This window comes from Miniopterus schreibersii (assembly GCF_964146895.1).
Source record: "Miniopterus schreibersii genome assembly, chromosome: 16".
Taxonomy (NCBI): domain Eukaryota; kingdom Metazoa; phylum Chordata; class Mammalia; order Chiroptera; family Miniopteridae; genus Miniopterus; species Miniopterus schreibersii.
The window spans coordinates 25606076-25625319 of NC_138116.1; the positions used below are offsets into that span (position 1 = coordinate 25606076).

Consider the following 19244-nt stretch of genomic DNA (forward strand, 5'->3'; position numbering starts at 1 on the left):
TGGAAGAGAGCACCCCTGCAAAGCACGCCCCTCTGCTGTGAGGTTGCACCTTGAGTGTAAGCGCCCAGTAAGGACAGGCGGGGCTGGGTCTAGGTCGGTCAGGCCAAAGGGCAGTGTCATTGCCCTTTGGCGGATTCTCCAGGGGAGTGCCTTGTTCTGCTGCCCTGACCAGTTGCTTGGCCCGAGGAGGCTGGAGAGGGGGTGGAAATCTATGTAGGTCAGTGCTCAGAGCAGCAGCTTTTGTCTCCACTGAGGACAGAATAAAAAGGGCGTCCTATTCCCAGTGCTGAAGCCAGACTGAATGGTTCCTATTCAAAACCACCCAATGTCCTGAGCTAGAGACAGGGCAGTACCTCCCCCTCCAAACACATTTTAACCAGCAGGTGGAAACCCAGGTCAATCAGGTTAAGATTGGCTTCTAAGCTGACTGACAAGCAGCCTCCCTGCAGTCTATTACCTTTGTTGAGCACACCAGAGGGCTGGGGGGAGGTAGTGGTCCTCAACCTTACAGGCCCAGACACTCAAGTATGTTCCAGAGGTTGTCACATTCACCTAACTCACAGGGGAGGACACACAAACCTGCTAATCTGTTAATAAAAAAGAACTGACCCTCAGGAGTCAGCGGGCCTGAGAACAGGAGCCAGTGTGTAACCAGGAGCCTGCATTCAGACCAGAGTGTGAGCTGTCAGACGCAGGCCGGAGCTGTGGAAGTGGTTAGAGGCCAGGCCTCTCCTGGGTAGGGTCTGAACATGCATGCCACTATGCTAAGTGCTTTACAGAACTTAGCTTGAGCTCATTTACTCTATAGCAACCCTCTGATTTAGGTGCAATTCCTATCCCCATGCCTTTTGGAGGAACGGAGGCCTAGATGTTGAGTAACTTGTGTAAGGTGATGTCTATTAAATTTCAGGACTTGGCTTTGAACCAGGTCTGTCTGTACTTGCACTATCCAATGTGGTAGTCACTAGCCACTAAAGTTGAGTTAGCATGAGAACTTCAGTTCATGTTGTGTTGGCCACATTTCAAATGCTCAAAAGCCGATGTGGCTGACTTGTATTGGCGAGTCAAGATCTGTAGCACATTTCCATTGCTGCAAAAACAGCGCTAAATGATACTGTTTTCCTTTTATTCAAATAAACCAGCCTCAGGTGGCACAGGAGTCTTTCTTTGTAAGCAGGCTGTGTGGACCTGTCCTCAGGTGGTTATCCTAAAGAGCAGTCTTATTTCCAGATTTTGGGGAGGCAGAGCCTCCTAAGCCTTGTATCCCCTAGAGGAGTAGCCCAGACAAATCTCCCTTTTTTCATAAAGGCTCCATTTTCCTACCTGATCCTGGTTCCCTCCCTTCAAAGCAAACCCACACCCTGTGACAGAACACAGACAATTAAGTCATAAAATTCATTGTTTCTTTCAAATGAGGCTTCATTCCTGGCAAAAAGGGCCAGGCTGAATACAAGTTTTGCCAAATATAAGCAGCATTTCTGAGGGAGAACAGTCTTGGAAATACAACTTTAAAATGAGCATGGAAGTGAAAGGGGAGGCAAGGAGGGATAGAAGACTGCCACTGGGGTTGGCTTTGTGGACAGACCATCAGTAGTCCAGCCTTTACTCCTTAATCACGAGGGAAATTACAGGGGGTAGGTGTGGGGGAAGAGATAATGGCAAGATGTTTTAAAAAGGAAGAAAAGCTCCTTTTTAAAGAACACAAGAAGATGACAAAACCAGCACCCAGATCTGGAAGACCTATATAGCCAGCAGGAGGATATGACTTCCCTGGTGGCACCCAGAGCACCAGACTCCTGGTTGGGGAAAGACCATGCATGGTGGTGGGTTTTGGAAGACGCACTGCTTGGAGAAGGTGGTCCATCCCCACCCTGTTCTGTCCCTCTGGGAAGGGTAGGCCATGAGGGAGAGAAGGCAGCAGTCCTAGCAGGGAGCCACCAGTCTTCGTTTCCGGATACATGCCCAAATCCACTCTGGGGAGACCTGCTGGGCCTCAGGGTTCTTGTCCCTGCTACCCAGCACATGTGTGGCTGAGGACATGTCAAATTCCTGTACCAGGTCCCCATCGAATGCCACAAAGTAGCGTCTGAGACGGCTGAAGTCTGGCGTGGAGGGCGGCAGGTAGAGCCGCACCCCAGTGAAGATGTCCAGCAGCACCTGCAAATGCACAGGGTCAGGGTGGGATTAGAAGTGGGTTTGATCTGTGCTGGGGGCAGGTGGGTCTCCACCCAGATGAGCATAGGCCAGAAAGTAGGGTTAGAACAAGAGCCAGAGACGTAGGGAGCCTGGCTAGTGGTCAGGACATGAGTGAACAAGTTCACTGGAGAAAAGGCACAGGCATGAACACCCCCATCCTCCAGCTACTGCCGATTACACAGGACTGACCCTCCCCTCCTTCCCTGCCTACAAGAAAGGGGGGGAGAGGACGGCTCCCAGCACTAGGGCCCAGAGAAGGGAAACGTACTTGTCTCCAAGAACCCAGAGAAGAGAAAAGTACTTGGCTCCAAGAACCACCCAGTGGCTGGTGGGTGGTCATGTTGCCCAATCAAGCAGTCCACTGCACAAATAGCTAGATTGGGGGGCCAGGAGCCCAGCTCATTACTGTGGAGGGATTCAAGGGCTTCAGGTAGGGGAAAGATGGCAAAGGTTCTACAGGGCTGCTGGGAACTAGGTTCGGGGCCTGAGCTGCCAGACTTCTGTGCTTACTCTGGGCGTGGGGTTGCATGATTGCACTTTATAGTGACCAAAGGTTTAGTTCTCTATCTGCCCTTTGGGTCACCAGATCCCCCAGGATTGAGCCTAGTTACTGGCCTGAATAGGTGGTTGGTAGCTGTAGTCAAAGATTGAGGGAGCACAAGAGGGAAAAGGCTTCTCAGGTGAGAGGAGAGCCACTAAGCCAATGTCTGCCCTCTCCCCCTCCTTGCCGGCTGGCCCTGAGCACAAACTCACACTGCTGCACTCCCATACCCAGACTGGGCTTTCTCCCCTTTAATGTAAATTGTGACTTGGGATCAGAAGCGGTGGGTCCCTGCAGCCTCTCTTGGCTAGGCTGCGCTGTCTACCTCCTGCCTGCAGACACAGCTCTCCTTCCTCTCTGCTCACTGGCCAGCCGCCTCTGCAAGGCAACGAGAGGGCACAGGGTAGAGCAGCTGCGGGAGGGGAGAGGTTTGGCTATTAGTCCTGAAAACACCTTTGGTCACCTCTCAACGTTCAAGTACAGAGTGTTGGGAACATGACGCCCTGGGCCAAACCAGCCCCCTGGTGCACTCCTAGTCTTCCCCTCACCTTGGCGCGGCACGGGGTCTCATCAGAAGCCTTCCGCTTCTCCCCCACTCTCACAGATGACTTTGTGACCAGCTTCTCTCCCACTCCCACGGGGGAAGGCTTTGCAGTCAGCTTGGGGCCTGCAAGAAAGAGCTCAGGATGGGAACTAAGAAGAGGGTTGGCGAGCTGACGATGGGCCCTGAAGTCAGGGCAGCAAAGGGGGGGCCAGGCCTTGCTCTGCTCTGAGCATGGGTGAGAGGGAGGCTCAGAGGTTGCTAATCCCCAGATGAGATGGGCTCTCCAAGGGGCCTGTCATCAGGTTTACTGAGCAGGTGGAGGGTGCCCGGCGGAATGGACTCTGGCCCATGGCTGGGCACAGCAGGAATGCAGTCAATGTCAGCTGCATGGACACAGAAAATCACACGATCTGAGAGCTGGAGTGGGAGACCGGGTCCCTGTCCTTTGACGTCTGCCCTCACACTGCCCCCTCCCTTCTTACCCCCTTTGCTGTTGGGGTGACTCAGTTTCCCTCCTGCCTTCTTGGTACTGGTGGACTGCTTGGGGGAGGTTCTGGTCTTCTGAGACACAGCAGGCCCTGAGGTGCCCTCACTTTCTCCGTTGCTGCCCCCAGTAGTGGAGTTCCCCTTTTCTCCAGCTACCACAGTGAAGTCGGCTCTTTCCTTGGACAGCTGGTACAGTTCCTGTGGAGGGGGAGGGAGAATGGCAGGTGGTATCACACCCTTCCCAGCCTCTGGCCTCAGAGGTGGTCTATAGTCTGTTTTAGACACATGTGGCTGGGGAAGAAAAAGGGAGGAAAGACAAATAGGGAAAAGAAACTGGCTTTCTTGGTGCTTTTCTAAACTTTGGCTGTTTCTTTGAGTAACTGGTACAAATCACTGTTCTCTGTTCCCTAGTTCTTAACAGCATAGAGACCGGAGCTTAAGGCCACCCCCTCGGCAGGATGCTGAGAGAGCAGGTGCTCTCATGCTCCAGGACCCAGGGGCCTCTAGAGCGCTACTCCTGGCCCTGCAGCAGTTTGGTCTCCCTTTCAACCTATCCTTCTTGCCCTGTCTCAGTGGAATGGGGAAAAGAAGACGACAGAGGCCATAGGGAAAAAGCCAAATGCCCAAGGTTTCAAGGCTGGGACAGTGTGGGGTAGAGGACACACATGCAGCTGGCACCTTGAGTTGGGGGAGGTTAGTGGCAGATTTCCAGTCCTTATCATCCCGGATTCGGGTGCAGCGAGGGAAACGGATGGAGATCCCATCAGCTGTGTGAGCCTCCGATTTGGAGAATTCAGCCCCTGTGATCTCCCACACAGCAGCTTTCTGTCAGGAGGAAGTCAGGTCACTCACTGGTTAAGAAGCAAATGTCCCCCTACCAGCTAGAAGCAATACGGAACAGTTAAAGCCAAGCAAGCACTGGCCAACACAAGTCTCAGTGTTGCTGCTGATGCTGTGACCTTAGGGAAGTACCGTCTCTTCTCTGGGCCTCAGTTTCTCTTACTGCAAGAAGGGACTGGGCCAGGTCACTTATAGAGCAGACCCTCTGTGACTGGGGATGGTAGTCTCCTTCCCTCTCTATTGAGGATGATTCCTCATTGTTGACTGGTCATCCCTGTGCCTGTCACTTGGCTGAACAGTTCAGATCCCTGTCCCTGTGTGGACTGTCAATGAGGTTGAAATGGCATCTCTGTGGTGCTAGAGAATTTTCAAGCTTATTCTGTGGGCTGAAGGACTGCAGGCCAATGGGTTGATACCTTTGGGTCTGGGACGATGAAGTCAGGATAGTAGATCTTGTTGATTTTCAGCCAGTTGGGTATCTTGTTGGGATCCTGGAGGAAAAAAGATGCTGTCCTAGGATACTGCCAAGCCAAAACCAGATTTAAACCCTCTCTTGGTCATGGGACTATAAGAAGAGGTGACTCAGCACAGAAGACTGACCTTCACCCATGGGGTCCTCCCTGCCCAGAGAGGGTGTGGCCTTTAGGGCACGCAGCCCAGTTTCCACAAGGTAGGTACTCAGAGACTCTGAAGGCCTAATACTGCTCCCATGGCTAAGCAGCAGCTCTCCTTTGTATGGAGACAGATAGACGATCCCAGCGGTCCCCAAAGTGCAGCCTGTCTCAGTAATGATGCCAGTCCAGAGGCCCAGGCCAATCAGCTCTCTCTCTCACCTTGCTGATCTTCACCATGTCCAGCTCCTTCTGCAGGCGGGCGAGCGTAGCATCATCATGGCCTCCTGAACACTTGGTGACTGTGCACCACTTCTGGCTGCTCGGGTCATAGCAGCCCATGAGGAAAATGGACATCATACCACCTGAGGGGGAGGAGCTAAGTTGTGGGTGGAGGGAGCCATCTCTGCCAGTGCCACTCACCCAGTGAGAGGCAGCCTGCTGAAGAGTAGAGGGCCTGGGCCTGGGCATCAAAGCGCCAGAGCTCACCTCGTGGATCTACCTCTTATTTGCTATGTAAGCTTCCTCTTCAGTAAATTAGGGATAATCACACAATTTGTTGGGCTCTGGTGAGGGGTAAAAGGAACTGGACAGTGCCTGGCACATAGTAGGTCCTAAAAGTACTAGTTCCTCAGAACCCAGCTTTCTCTCCAGTCAGGAAATTGAGATTTTCCCTGAGGAGAAAGCTGCCTGGCCCTGAGTGGTTGGTGGTGCATTTCTTTGTGCTGGGCTAGCACAGGGTATTCTTGTCTCACCTCTTCCTGCCCAAGTCTTGAGCTCTCAGATGTTGCTGACTGCCTGAGGTGACATGGGCTAGGTTGGGGCCCCTGATCCCAGAACTTGGAAGTCATGACTGGCTTTGCTGACAAATCATGCCAGTAAAAGGGGCAGCCTCAGCCTGTACCCTGAGTGGTGCCTTTCAAAGAAGTATCATCCCAGGGCCCGGAGCCCACCCTGACCTTTGCTCCCTTGCCCATAGAAGGCCCCAAGGACCACCAGGTCAGCTGTGTCAGCCATGGCCCCCTCGTTCAAATAGTCTTTCTTCACTTTCAGCCAATGCCGCTTTCCAGGCTCATATGTACCCTGAAGGGAAGCGAGAGAGACCACAAACTAGAAAGAAAACTCCATGAGGGCGGGATTTACCTCCTCATGCAACATACGGGATCTTCCACACTGCGCACCCCACTCCAGGGAGGAGCCCTTAGGCTCCAGGCACCACCGGAGACACAGCAACCCATTCTCCAGATCCAGAACTGACCTGCCCAAATCCTGGAAAGATGCCCCCTCGGCACCCACCCCCAAACACCTCAGACTGCCACTGCCATCTCCTGGCCAGGGGTGGAAAGGCTCAGGGGGGAGGTCTCAGTATACAGGAGAAAGCAAAGGCTGTTACCATCTTACCTTTGCATCCTTCAGCACCAGCCCTTCCAACCCCTCTCGGATCACCCTGTTTATCATGTCGACCAAGTCTGAAGCTTTCTGAGGGATAAGAGGAGAGATGTTGAGAATAGAGAGGATATGAAAATCGAGAGGGTGCTAAGGGAGTGAGGTGAAGGTGGTTTCTTTTCATATACCAGTCAAGTGCCCACTGGAAACACCCTGACTTGACTACAAAGAACAAAAGGCTTGCAAAGCAGGGATCCTGCCAACCAAAGCGCTGCTGTGGCTTCCAGACACAGGGCGCCCACCTAAGAGGTTTCATACCCCGTACTCCTAGGTGGAGACTAGTAGACAATGTACACACATCAGCAGCGCCCATAAGAAAATAATTAACTCATTCTCTCAGCCGCACCTGACCCAAGGGTTTCTCTGCCCTGCTTTCAAGCACCAGGGTGCTGCTTAGGGTGGGGCCTTCACTCACCATAACTCGCTTCATTTCTGAGAACATGATCCGGTTGGGAATTTCAACCATATTATCATGAAGAAACTTCCGCCGCTCGCACAGAGGCCTAAGGGGGACATAAGAGCTGAGGTCGGGCCAAGATCCCCCTACCCCATTAGTTCTAAAGAGGGAAGGGACACAATGACATACTGCTTCTTGAGAGGGTCTGCCATGGCTTAAAGCCCTTGTGGCTAACAGTTCTGCCCATCAAGGGCTACATGGGCTCCCTCATGACCAAAAGACGGATAATGTGAGTCGTGGCAGCCACTGCACCCTTGTAGTTCCTGTTCCTACTTTATTGAGTCATGGGAGAATTGGCTGCTAGCCCAAACAGACTGTGAATTCTGGTCCCACCTGAAAAATGACTCCAATATTTTTTATTCCTGGCACCTGCCTCATCCCAGGCCCAAGGCTGGCTGGTTCTTGGGTCAGCAGGCCTGTAGGCCTCAGGACCTGAAGCCTAAACCCCAACTCCTATCCCCAACACTTCTTTCTCCCTTCCCTTTTCCTTCCCTTCCACATTCAAGGATGTGGGCCAGTGTAGGAGAGGTGGTGGCAGGGATACACTCTAAGTGTGGAAGAGGCCAGTACTGTTTTCTTGGGCCTAAGAATTTGGAGGCAGCAGAGTTAAGACCGCTAGTTCTCTGTAAGATGGTCCCACCCACAGTGCCCCTACAATCATGAGCTTCCTGCTGTCAGCATCTTCCGAAAGCAAAACCTCTGAAAACTATCTGCCTTATGTCCCCATGGATGCTGTTGGAGAAATAAACTGAAATCCTACTGTGCTCATAGTCTATTTCTTGTCAACAGTCCATTTGTTGTAGCAGAGAAAGTTTGTGGGGGAGGGGGTTGTGACTTAAGCTCTCAGAGATGAGATCTTGTCTCATCACCGCATCTTCTCTTCCTAACACTAATGGGGAACGGACTGTGTAGCAAGTGTGCTACCTCTCAGCTCCCTCCTGCCAGTGCCCCTGGCCCTGCCCAGCTCCTGGGCACAAAGAGGTATATGATCCAGCCCCTTCCCCACCCTCCTTCCAATCTGAACCCCCCACCCAGAAACCGAAAATAGATTCCTCACCTGTCCATCAAGCTGACATCATTGAAGTAGATACAATCAAAAACAAACAGGCAGACATTAGCATCCTGGAAGGCAGCTTTCTGTAAGGGGAAAGGAGCTAGTGGTACACGAGGGGAAAAATAAGAGTAAAATGGGTAATTTTACCCATGAAAAATGGGTAATACCAGTCTACTTCTGGAGACCCTCTGAAGCATCAGATACAAAAGTCCTATTTGAGCTTTGAGGCCTCTGGTCCATAATGGCACTTAGCAGATGGTCATGAATGGAAACCAACTCAATTATAGTTAGTTCCCAATACTAGTTCCTTTTAATGTAAAAAAACAAAACACACCTAAACTCTGGGTTAATTCAGAAACAGTTGAGAAATGAAGACTAAGCCCAATCCTAAGTATGTGATCAATTCCTCCCCTTTCGGACCGACAACACACATACAGCACACATGTGCACTCATTCTTGCACATGTGCCCTGAACCAGTACCTTGTGCACGCCCAGAGTCCCAAAGGGCAGTGGTTTGCCTGTCTTATTGTCAATCAGGAGCACCTCAGAGTCCAAGATCATGCTGTGGCCCCCAGGGAAAGCCTGGGGGATGTAGTCCTTAAAGTGGGCCACCTGGAGGCAGAAGGGTCATTTAAGTGAGGGAGAAGCAGCAGGGAACTGAAGTCAAGCACAGAAAGCAAAACCCAGGCCCCAGAAGGAACACAGAATGCCAACCTGTGGAAGCCCAGCTAATGTGCAAAATAGACCTTGTCAGCCACCTGGACAAGAGGAATAGTGTATGTTTCAGAACCCTGTCCACACCCGGGAAGAGGGTGGCCCATGCTGAGTCCCTTTCTATGAGCTACAGAGGGGAGTTTGGAGTAAAAGGAAGAAACAGAGAATATGTGGGGGCAGGCCAACGTGGAGGGGAGAAAGGAAAGGCGGGCAGGCAGAGATGTGTGGGGAAAAACAGACTGGATGGGGAAAAAATGGAAAGGAAGAAATGAACCCCCCTTAGGAGCAGCAAGGAAACATGAGAAGAGTCTTCTCTGAGTGGGAGCTCTGAACCCATAGCCATCTTCAAAATGAGTAAGAAAGGATGCCTACTGTATACCAGAGCTGGAATGGCCCTGAGAGTCTTAGAGGCAGAAGGGACAGACAGTCCTGGCAGGAAGGAAGGGACCTTACCTTGTGAGGTAGAACAGGCTTGAGACTGCGGCTGAAGTAGCTGAAGTGATCTCCGTCCTTATGCACCTGGACTCGCTCCCCATCATACTTGATCTCAGAAAACATGCCGTTAGGACACTTCTTCATCGCATACTCAATGGACTTGCAGGCCTCGGCCTTGGGGGGAGGGAGGGAAAGAAAAGCCTGGAGGTTTACAGGTGCTCTGCCACCAACTCTCAGATCTATTCTGGGGAAGGTCACAGAACCCCAGAAGTTACTTACAAATCCACCTGTCTTCAGGAAAGATGATAGAAAAAACGTTCTATGTAGATGCTTCAGAGGGTTTCATACATCATTCACACAAGAAAACTAACTCGCCTAAGGTTCTACCGCTACTTGGTGGCAAAGCTGGGCCTAGAGTTTAGGTATTTCCACTAGATCATGCTGTCTTCTCCTTTGCCTTTACTTCCCCACTGAGAAACACCCCTCTACACCTCCACTGTTCCTTCTCCAAACTTCTGCAATCAACTTGCAAGGGCTATCAGCATTCATACTCTCCCAGATCTCACATGGAAGGAGAGGATACTTGGAGAGGAGAAGTCAGGGCCAGAGCAGCATCCTTACCAGCATGGGCTGCACCGGGGTCATCAGTGAGGCCTCAACACTTAGAGCTCGTCTCCGGCCTGGCTCCTTCCCCACCTCCTGCTCATTGCGGAGGACCCGCTCCACCACATCCTGCAGGTTGCGTGAGGCTTTGAAGGCTTCATAGGCATTGGGGTCGAGGGCGTCCAACCTGCCAATGTGGACAGGAGCACAAAAACCAAAACCACTGCCTTTGACCATATTGCTTTGAATAGCAGTCTGTCATCATAGAGAGGAGAGGGGAAGGGGTTATGTTCTATTGTCTAAAGACTGTCACAGGTGAAAAGCTCTTGGAGAATGCAGCTCTACTGAGATACTGTGCCTAAGTGGAAGCTACCCTAGCAAAGTGGGGGCTCGAGTGGCCGACTCATTATGCTTACTGAACACATTCCATCTTCTGAGAAGGGTACTTTTATCTCCATTTACATATAAGAAAATGGAGGCTGAGTTAGGTCAAGTGATGGGTCCCCCAGGAAGGAAGAAGGTAGAATCAGGATTCAAATCCAGATTGGGACTCCAAAGTCCTTACGCCAGCTGTCAACAAAGGAAGTTGGCGGCTTAGGCTGTCCGAGGAGCTGCTACTTACACGTGTTTTGCACCTGAGTTCATCTTCAGATCATGTTTGATCAACCTGATGATGCACTTAAGATCATTGGCTGTACACCTAGGGGATGAGGCACATTCAACTTGGTCTTTGAAGAGCTCTGAATCCCCAAACTTTCCTTCCCTAGTGATTCCATCTCCCCAAGCCCATTCCCACCGGGCAGCTCCCAACCTGGAGGCGATGTCCTGCAGGGCCTGTTGCTGCTCATCCTCCTTGGTGAGCTTGGAGAGCCGCAGGAGGAATTCGTCCACCTCCTGGATGGTGAGAAGGCTCTTGGCAGCTGGGGGGAAAGACTTGCTCTGCTCAAAGAAGACTCTGATTGTCTCTGACACGTCACCCTGTCTCCAAAAACCAAAATGCCACTGCTGTAACCCCAAAGTGTCCAAGTGTATCCCCCAGGACTTGAATCAGATTTCAATCATTGCTCCTATCCCCAGCTCACACACATTGACCTCACTTCTTAGATCTATTCCACCCAGTTTCTGGAAAGAGTACTTCCATTCACCAAAGGATCTGGCCACCTGCCTTAGCTGAAAAGTGACACAAGGACTAATTCAGGGCTAAGCCAATTTGATTCCCGTTAGAATTTGAACTAATAGACAAATACGGTCATCAGATAACGGGGGTGCTCAGATAGAAACTTCCCATGGTGCCAGGGCTAGAGTCATGAACAAACCAAAGCTTAATGGTAAGCCCAAGTTGGGGGGGGGGGGCAAGAAAAAATAAGGTCGAGAAAGAGCCCCAGGAGAGACAGCAGGAAGTCTCAAATCCTAACCCTCGAAAGCTGGCTTTTGTGGCTCAGCAGTAATATGATTTCAATCCTCAGAACCTTATGAAACTAACAGCTGTAGCCTCACCTTCAACTCCTCTCATAACGGAAGCTTGCTCAATGGGTTTCAGTTCCCTAAAACAGCTTGTGCCCCAACCAGGAAAAAGAGATTGCAGGTGCTTGGCTTGGCAGAACCCCACCTGGAATGCTACCTACCCTCCCCTTCCTCTGACCTGCTCTAGGTCTCGTGCCATATCTTCTGGGCTGCAGTTGAAAATGCGGCTGAAAAGCTTCACAATCTGCTTATCATTCAAGTTGTAAACGCTCTTAATAACACCCGGCAGCAACAGCTTCACTGTTAGGTACACGTCACCATGGAAACCATCTGGAGACAGAGGAGCCCTTCTTGAGAAATGGAGCTTAAACAAATAAATACATAAACTCAAGGAACTGAAATCGATGTCTACATTGCTGCTCGTGCTGCTACAGTACCCCGTGCATTTTACGACAGTAGCAGGTAGAGATCACAGTGTTGGGGGTTGGTGGTTTATGTGTCTGCCCCTCCCAACTTAGCTCCTGGATGAAATCCCGCAGGGCAGAGCCATGACTTTTAGTCCCCAGTGATGAGCACATTCTAGATGCTCAATCAATGACTCGTTAGATAAATGAAAGAAGTAGAGTTGGAAGATTCTATTCCAAGCTGTACAGTGATTCACAAAAACCTAATCAAACATACAGGACAGTGAATCTTCCTCTTGGTCAAATGGGATAGATTCTTCTGGCCTCCTGGGGGTGGAATGAAGGCAGGGGAAGAAAGATGCCAATGTGCTCAGAGCAGAACTGGCTACATACTTTGTGGGGCCCAGTAGAAAATGAACATGCAGGACTCTTTGTTCAAAATTATTAAAAATTTCAAGCCAGCAGTAGCAGAGCATTAAACCAAGCATGGGGCCCCGCACAAGTGTACAGTTCAGATCCCCATGAATCTGGCCATGGCTCTGAACTCTTTAGAGGAAAAGCCCACCCAGGATGCTACAGGCCCCACCTCCTGCCGAGCCTTTCCGAAGGAAGTCCTGGATGATCTGGGTCTTTGTGTTGTAGCTAGGATTTTCAGCCACCATGGCGCACAACTTCCGAAACTCACGTAACAGACAATCTTTGTGCTTGGGGTCACATTTGCTTGAGGACAGACTTGTCTTATGGGTGGGGCTTAAGCTGGTTTCCCCAGAGTTGTTGGGCTTGGCTGTTGGAGAGGAAACAGCAGAGATGATTCATTTTGCCTTGCTGAGAAGGAAGAAAGGGAAAGTAACAGGCACTCTGCTGGTGCTCTATATGTAGCTTCACTTAATCCCCCAAAATAGCCCTTTGGGGTAGATATATTACTCACATCTTACAGGTAATGAAATGAAGGTAATTTCCCCAAATCTCACAGCTATTAATGGTAAAGAAATAGTGGCTTCACACCCAAGCAGAGGACTGGGTGAGGAGCATCTCTTTATATGAGCCCTTCACAGAAGAGCAGAGGCCACCTTCATGCCAAGAGTGGTCAGGAGGATCTCAGAACAATTGTAAAGCTGACCCCAGAGAAGTTGGGATGAGGAAGGGGGCAGAAATCAAAGAACATGTTAGTCAATGTGAAATCACTGCTATTGCGGATTGCAGGTAAGCCATAAAGGTTATCTAGTTCAATCTCTTCTTACTGATGAGGAGACCCAGGCCTGAGAAGAGAGACATTCCCAGCCCTTCACCACTCCTACCTACCCCATCACCACTTTTTCTTTCTTAAAGGCTATCAATAAGCAGGGCTTTTCTCCAGACACCCCAAAATAACTGTTCAACTCTGCAGTGATCCCCTCTTATGTGCTTGTGACAATTTAGAAAGCAAATTTCACTCTGCAAGCTTGCAGCAGAGCCATAAGCAAACAGGCTGCTGCTGTAAACTGCTTCTTGTCTGGGCTTCAGGAATTATAAATGCACCCTCATCTCAGTCTGGAGTTTAGAGAGGATCTGAGTGGAAAAATCTCCGAAGCACCGATGTTCAGCAGGTTGCAAGAAGAACACCATGTTTCCCTTAACTTCTCCCAAATTCCCTCCCTAAGACCAGGGCGCTTCCAGAAACATGTTGCCCTTATGGTCACCTAGACTCTTCTGCACTTCTATCTTTGGCCTACCATTAAACAAAAAACAGATGTCAGAATTTTAAATTAACAAAAATCCCACAGTCAGGCACCATTTTTACGACCTTATCTCCTGTAGTCTCACGAGAACACTGTGGGATATAGGAAGCAGATATTGCCATTCCCACTTCACAGATTAGGCCACAGAGGCTCAGAGGTGAAGTGACTTGATCCCCGGAGCAAGCTGTCGGGTCACAGTGCTGGAACCAGGACCCAGGTCTCCTGACGTCAAGTCTAGGCTTCTTTCACTCGCATAAAGCTACCACCCTAAACAACTTTTAAGTCCACATGTTTTGGCTTCATTTTCTTTCCCTTAGTCACAGAATGTTTCCAAATAAAGACACAAGAGGATGTAAGGTAAAAGGACATAGGTGTTGGAGTTAAACAGACTTCAGTGTAAATACTAATTCCGTAATGAACCTGAGCATCAACTTTCTCATTCATATAGACCTAATAAAAGTACTTCCTAAGATTAACTGAAGAACAAACAAAACTGCATATGTAAAAGCCACTACCTTGCCCAATGCTACCTGTTACACAAGGCACGTATGACATCTGCCTTCTTCCATACTTTCATCTCCAGTTTGGGCAAGTTTAGGGATGCAATTTCTCAAAATTCTTTCATTATAAAAAATCAAGGAAGTAAAGGGCAGGCTATAATGATCTGTCTGACCCAGGTAGCTACTTCAAAGGGAAATGTCTTGACAAAGCAAACAACTTTTTGCTACAATAGAGATTAAAGTATACAAAGAAATGCTATACAAGAGGAGCGTTGAGAATTAGCCATTATCTGTCTCTGCTCAGATGGAAGCAAATTATTAATGAGACTAGACAGTACAGTTTTCACTTTTAGCTACAATCTCAAATAGGATACCAAATTAAAAGGAGGACCATAACAGCTAAAGCAGCCCTAACCTATCTTACCTGAAAATCCAGAAAATTTCCGGGGATTGGTACTGGTAACAAACGAAGCACCTTTCACTGGAGATGTCACCTGGCCTGTGGCTGTCAGCTTAGCCTGGACAACAGCTTTCTTCTTTGGTGTGCCTGTTGCTTTAGAAGACAGATCTGCAGGACCCCAAAAGAAAGGAAAATATGCTTCAGTGAAAAATCCCTGAGAAAGCTCCCAAAGGATCTATCAACTGCTCTTACAGCCTTGTTTGGTAAGTTAGTACCATGGTGAGTTACCCCAAGGCTGGCTGCTGGCTAGGTGGAGGTACATGGCAGGCAATATGGTATTGGGAGAGGGTGCTCTGGGGACAAATGACCCAGTTACCCTTTACTTTATTAGTAACTTGAATTTTCATCAACACTCTCTCCCTCTTATTCCACATATAATAATCTCCAGATTATTTGGGGGAAATCATAAATCGTATCTCAATAGATGAAACTTGGGAACCTCAGCTCCAGGATATTGGCCCCAATTTATATTTAAACAAGAAAGTAAAATGAAAAGGGATTAACAGAGCACACCAGTTTGGCACAGACGGGGGAACTTCTAGCTGCTGTTACCTGAGCTGTGTGACAGTGCATTTCCCTTCCTCTGAATGAGATGGGTCAAGAAGTAACAAAGGCTGAGGCCCACGGCTCAGGCAGGCAGGGCAGGGTGGAGGACTCGAGAAAGGGATATACAAGAAGTACTTTTCCCTCCTGGATGTCTTTTTTTCTTTCAAAGAAAAAAAAAAAGGACAGATGTCCATTTTTAGAGCCACTGTTATAGGGCTTAAAAGCAAAGACACTTCATGGCAACAAGGACATGTAGCATTCAGATTTTGGTATTTAATGTCATTCCTCACTAATGGGAAGCAGGACTTTTCAGAGAAATGGCTGATTCCAGGACAGGGGGCAGATATATAGAAGGTAACCCTAAGAGCATACTGTTATGCCAAAGAGTAAGGGAGTACTTGAAAACATTTTAAAAAACAAGATGAGGGCATTCGGGACATAGAAACCAGCTCAAAGCGTCTCCCAACTGGTCAAGTATGGGACATTAAAGTACCAAGTTAATAAAATACAGTAAAATTATAAGCCGCCAGGAAAAATGAGTAATCTATGAGCCCAATCAGATAATAAATTGATGGATAAAACTGATCTATCAATAACGATTCTGTTCTTCAAAAATGGCAATGTAATAAAAGAAAGACTATGGAAATGTTGCAGATTAACAGGAGACCAAAAAGATATGACTACTAAGTGCAATACCTGATTTTAAGATAGGGATTCTACCCTGGAGGGGGGAAAATGCTATAAAAGATATTATTTTATCTGCTGAAAAACGGGAATACAGATGGTAGATTACAGTATTATATGGAGAATAAATTTACTAAAGTTGTTAGCTGTAGTATGGTCATGTAAGATATTCCTATTCTTAAAATATATACATTGAAGCATATAAAGGCAAAGGGCCATGACGTAGCAACTTACTCTCAAATGGCTCAGGAAAAAACTGCCTGTGTGAGGAGAGTACCAGAGAGCAAGTGCGTAACACAAACAATGAAGCACAGACAGCTAAATGTTAAAAAAGGTCAATGTGGGTAAAGGGAATATAAGCGTTCTTTGTACTACTTTTATTCTTATAACTCTTCTGTGAATTTTAAATGACTTCCGCCTGGCCAGGCGTGCCTCAGCAGTGAGTGTCGACCTAGGATTCAGGCGATCGGGGTTCGATTCCCGGTCAGGGCACATGCCCAGGTTGTGGGCTTGATCAATGACTCATCATTGATGTTTCTCTCTCTCTCTCTCTCTCTCCCTCTCCTTTCCTCTGTCTGAAATCAATAAAGATATATTTAAAAAAAAAAAAATAAAAAAAATAAATGACTTCCAAATAAAAAGTTAAGGGCAGACAGACAGACAGACAGACACTGGGCTCTACACTCCTTATCAGCACGGGTGAGATGAGAAAGCAGTATTTATGCTTTACCCCACCTGCAATGTGCTGGCTTATCTGCTCCTTCTCGTTATCTTCCAGATCTTCCCAGCCTTCCAGCTCCGTGAGGTCCTCGATTTTCTTTGTGGTGGCCCGGGCCCGCTCCAGTTTCTCAAACATGCATTTTACGTGGTACCATTCTTTCATATCACCCCCGGACTCTGAGAAGGGATTGGGCACCACTTTGCCGATTCGGCATACGCCCTTCACAATCTTTTCCTTGCATTTTTTGCAGCCAGCTGTGCCACGCTTGGCATAGTCCACACAGAACCGTTGTTCGGCCATTTCACAGGGCCCACTGCAGAGTCCCACATGTGATCCTGGCAAGAAGACAAGGCAGGTGGCACGTGGTCTTAGATTGCCTTTTTGGAAGGACGGAATGGGCTTTCTTTTCTGGAGGAGGCAGCGCCCATGAAGCCGATCTGTTTCTGACCACTGGCTGAACTGTTTTATGTCTGGCCAGAGATGCTCTCGGGACAGGCACAGTTCTTTTCGGCTGAGTGCACGGAGGGTTGGTGGGAAGAGGATCTTGAAAGCCAAAGTCATACAGCTGCAAAAAAGGGTGAGAGGCAGAAAAGGTGAGAGATAAATGAGGAGCTAGGCTTTCAATTTCCTCAAAGGCCAAGGTCCTATACAGTTTATGTTGACTAATCAAACACTTTCCAACGTATAAAAGATTTAATGCCTACAGGATGAAGAGTTCCAATACAGGAAAATTCAGTTTGCAAAAGGGTATTCAATGGTCTAATGTACACATATATAATTAGTAAATCACTATCAAGAGAATCCAAATAATGTAAGAATGTTTTTCAGGCCATCAGCAATACCTGATGCTCAAAATGAATGATGACCCATAAGTATTACAAGACCTGAAGTTTTATTATTTTTTTTTATGACCTGAAGTTTCTTTTTAATCACCAAGAAAAATTACATTATGTCCATGAAGTTTTTAATGTGAAGTGTATATATATGCCATCCTTGGAAACTAAGCAACTCTATAGATCTGTGATTTAATCAGAAGCCCTATTTCGAGAAGCAATTAAACGGAGCCTAGAACCAGACTGCTTGGGTTCACACCTAGCTCATTGCTGTGTGACCTTGATAGGTTACTTAACCTCGCCATTCTTCAATTTCCTCAACTGTAAAGTGTGGATAATAATTGTACCGAACTCAAGGGGTTGTCATTCTAAGAGTAAAGCCTTTAGAACAGAGCTGGGCACACAGCAGAGGCCTCAATAAATGTTAGCTCCTACACTCAGTGAAGCTGTTATCTATCCTTTAAGCAGAGGCTCCCTATGTGTATTAGCCTGTTTATATTTCAGCAATTTATATCAGGGAATACCGAAGTCCCTGGACGACAAGAATCAAAGGAACTGATAAATCAATCCCAATGGAAATGGGTAATACGTGCACGGTGTCCCCCCACTTTCTTAGATTCCTATTTTCTGAAGGATCTTCATAGTTCTGATTTTAAAAATACTGGAAATTATTCCAGCCTGTGCACCGCTTTGTGTGAAATTGCTATTGGGTTACATATAATGAAAAGCAGACTCCACTTAATGTAGTGCAACATGATGCAGGGGAAAGCAGGGGGAAGGGAATCCGGGATGGGAGTGCAAGTGTGACCCTACAGTTTAGGGGCTATGTTATCTCTGAGAAATGCCTGAGTCTCAGTTTTCTTATTTCTAAAACACATAAAATAATACCTACCTCGAGGAATGGTTGGGGAAATTAAAATGAGTCCATGGATGAGCTGGTGTGTTTGTATGTGGGGGACACTGAACTCCGTGAAAATGTATTTATAAATGTGCCCTTCTTTTTGGAGCGGTCTATGATCATGAAATTCACAAAAAGCTCTAAACCCCCAGAAGTTTAAGAACCACATGGGTGAAGTATACGAAAGTATGGCAGGCCCACGAGAGTTGCTCAGAACACTGTCCTCAGATGCACGATTTCTGAAGGAGCCCGCACACCCCTCGTGAAGGGAGCCCGCTCCAGGGCACCTCGCCCTGCCCCTGCGGCGCGCGAGGCCCGGGGGGCGCGGGCCACGAGAAGCGCAAGGCTGCTCGGAGGAAACCCTGGGTCCCAGTCAACGGCCGCCGAGGAGGAAACCGCTGAGGCCCGATCGCAGCAGGGCCGCCGCGGCTCAGTGAGCTGCACCGGGCGAGGCAGTGAAAGCCTGCGGCCGCCTTTCCTGGACGACCTTCCTGCGCCGCTTTCGCGGCAGCGGGCAGGGGCTACCGGCCGGGTGCCGACCCCGGGGACGCCCGGGGAGGCGGGGAAGCGAGTCCCTCGGCCCGAGGACACAGCCCAGGGCTGGGCAAAGGGACGCGACAGGAAGAGAAAGGCTCCAGTGTGCAGACCCGGCGGGGCCAGAGCGGCCCCCCGGAGGCACCCTCCTTGGCGTGAGCCCGTGGGGGTCCAGGGGAGCCGCGAGCCAACCCCCATGGGCTCCCGGGGGGCCGCCACGTCACGGAGGGTGTGCCCCGGGGCTCCGCGGGCGGGCGGGGGAGGAGCCGAAAGGACTGGCTCCCCGGCCGCGCCGAGCCCGGGGTCCCGGGCTGCCTCCCGCCCCACTGCCCGGACCCGCCGCACCGCTTCTCACCTGCCTTCCCGGCTTTGGCGCACATCGAAGGCCTCGGACCCGGCGCCCACAGGCCTCGCTCACCCACCACGGTGGTAGAGCCTGTCTCTTTAAATCCGGGTCCTTGAGCCGGCCGCAGCGCGCAGGCGCAGAGGTCCTGGCTTACGCTGCGCCACATGTCCCCGCCCCCAGCCTGCCACGTGGGCGATTGTGAGGTTCG

The 19244-nt window shown here is 49.4% G+C and overlaps 1 protein-coding gene across 2 annotated transcripts; it reads right to left on the reverse strand.

Moving 5' to 3' along the window:
• Positions 1-1381: 1381 nt before the first annotated feature.
• LIG3 (DNA ligase 3) lies at positions 1382-19161 on the reverse strand. Of its 2 annotated transcripts, XM_081115625.1 has the most exons (20): positions 19046-19161; positions 16440-16990; positions 14439-14582; positions 12383-12580; positions 11571-11722; positions 10740-10906; positions 10551-10628; positions 9947-10115; positions 9344-9499; positions 8657-8788; positions 8179-8258; positions 7080-7167; positions 6620-6697; positions 6178-6301; positions 5441-5583; positions 5024-5098; positions 4446-4592; positions 3764-3965; positions 3286-3404; positions 1382-2157 (listed from the first exon to the last, which is right to left on the reverse strand). In XM_081115625.1, exons 2-20 carry the CDS (start codon positions 16984-16986, stop codon positions 1924-1926), a joined length of 3033 nt encoding a protein of 1010 aa, XP_080971751.1. In that variant the 5' UTR covers positions 16987-16990; positions 19046-19161; the 3' UTR covers positions 1382-1923. The 2 variants fall into 2 exon arrangements, with proteins under 2 accessions (XP_080971751.1, XP_080971752.1); XM_081115626.1 differs by lacking the exon at positions 10551-10628.
• Between the last annotated feature and the right edge of the window lie 83 nt (positions 19162-19244).

What these genes read in the sequence shown, in the direction of transcription:
- LIG3 (XM_081115625.1), bottom strand. Translation starts at nt 16,986, where the DNA reads ATGACTTTGGCTTTCAAGATCCTCTTCCCACCAACCCTCCGTGCACTC. An exon ending in GGACTCTGGGCGTGCACAAG is followed by an intron (nt 8,259 to 8,656) that starts GTACTGGTTCAG and finishes TTCCCCTTACAG; the next exon opens with AAAGCTGCCTTCCAGGATGC. An exon ending in TCACCCCAACAGCAAAGGGG is followed by an intron (nt 3,405 to 3,763) that starts GTAAGAAGGGAG and finishes TCTTTCTTGCAG; the next exon opens with GCCCCAAGCTGACTGCAAAG.